We start from the raw sequence: 662 nt of genomic DNA, 5'->3' as shown, positions 1-662 counted from the left end.
CCGCCCCCCCCCGCCTCTAGGGACAGGCCGAGAGTTCCTGTTCAACTCGCGCTCGGGAGCCTGGCGCTGGCTCTGAGGCCTCGAAGCTGCCTCACTGCGTGGGAATTTCTTCACTGACCCTGGGCTGTGTTTTCAAGTGGATTCAATAATAAACCAAGTTACAAACAGCGAAGGCCCAGCCTTGTCACCCACCCGTGGGAGGAGCTCTGGGATCTGTGCTTCCTTGTTCTGCCCTGGAGACCGCCTGCCTCCTGGGAAGACAGGGCGTAGGAAGGTGCGTTTGGGGAAGGCGATGTCCACTGCGCTCAGGGCCTCGATTCAGGCTCTGCCGAGCCAGAGTCTGGTCCTGTCGGCGGGGCTGTTCCCTCCCGGAGAGGAGGACGCTGGGGGGCAGCTGCCTGCTGTGGGGGAGGCTTTCCCGAGAGGGAGCGCAGCTTCCGCACTGAGGTGAGTTGGTGCGGACTAGAGACGGTGCCATGGATGGCCGTGCAGGGTAGGGTCCCTCTTCTGAGCGGTGGTTCCCATTTCTTCCTGATGTTTCGCCTGGTTCCTTGGCCCTCAGCCCTCCCTGTGCTGAGCTGAGCTGCTGCACATGGCCAGGCGGCCTCGCTCCCTGCAGGCGGCAGACCCGCGGGCAGGGTAGCCCACTGCACGCCCAGCCG

At 64.2% G+C, this 662-nt stretch overlaps 1 protein-coding gene across 1 annotated transcript in view; it reads left to right on the top strand.

Moving 5' to 3' along the window:
- The window catches only part of CDHR4 (cadherin related family member 4), a 7,723-nt gene extending 7,314 nt beyond the window's left edge, over positions 1–409 (top strand). The window contains exon 15 of the mRNA XM_015568282.1: positions 21–409. Within this exon, the coding sequence (XP_015423768.1) occupies positions 21–76 (56 nt within the window). The 3' untranslated portion in view covers positions 77–409. The remainder of the gene's footprint in view (positions 1–20) is intronic.
- Positions 410–662: the final 253 nt, after the last annotated feature.

This window comes from Myotis davidii, unplaced genomic scaffold (assembly GCF_000327345.1).
Source record: "Myotis davidii unplaced genomic scaffold, ASM32734v1 scaffold663, whole genome shotgun sequence".
NCBI classification, from domain to species: domain Eukaryota; kingdom Metazoa; phylum Chordata; class Mammalia; order Chiroptera; family Vespertilionidae; genus Myotis; species Myotis davidii.
The sequence above is the reverse complement of the archived record's forward strand: the minus strand, read 5'-3'. Positions and strand labels throughout refer to the sequence as shown.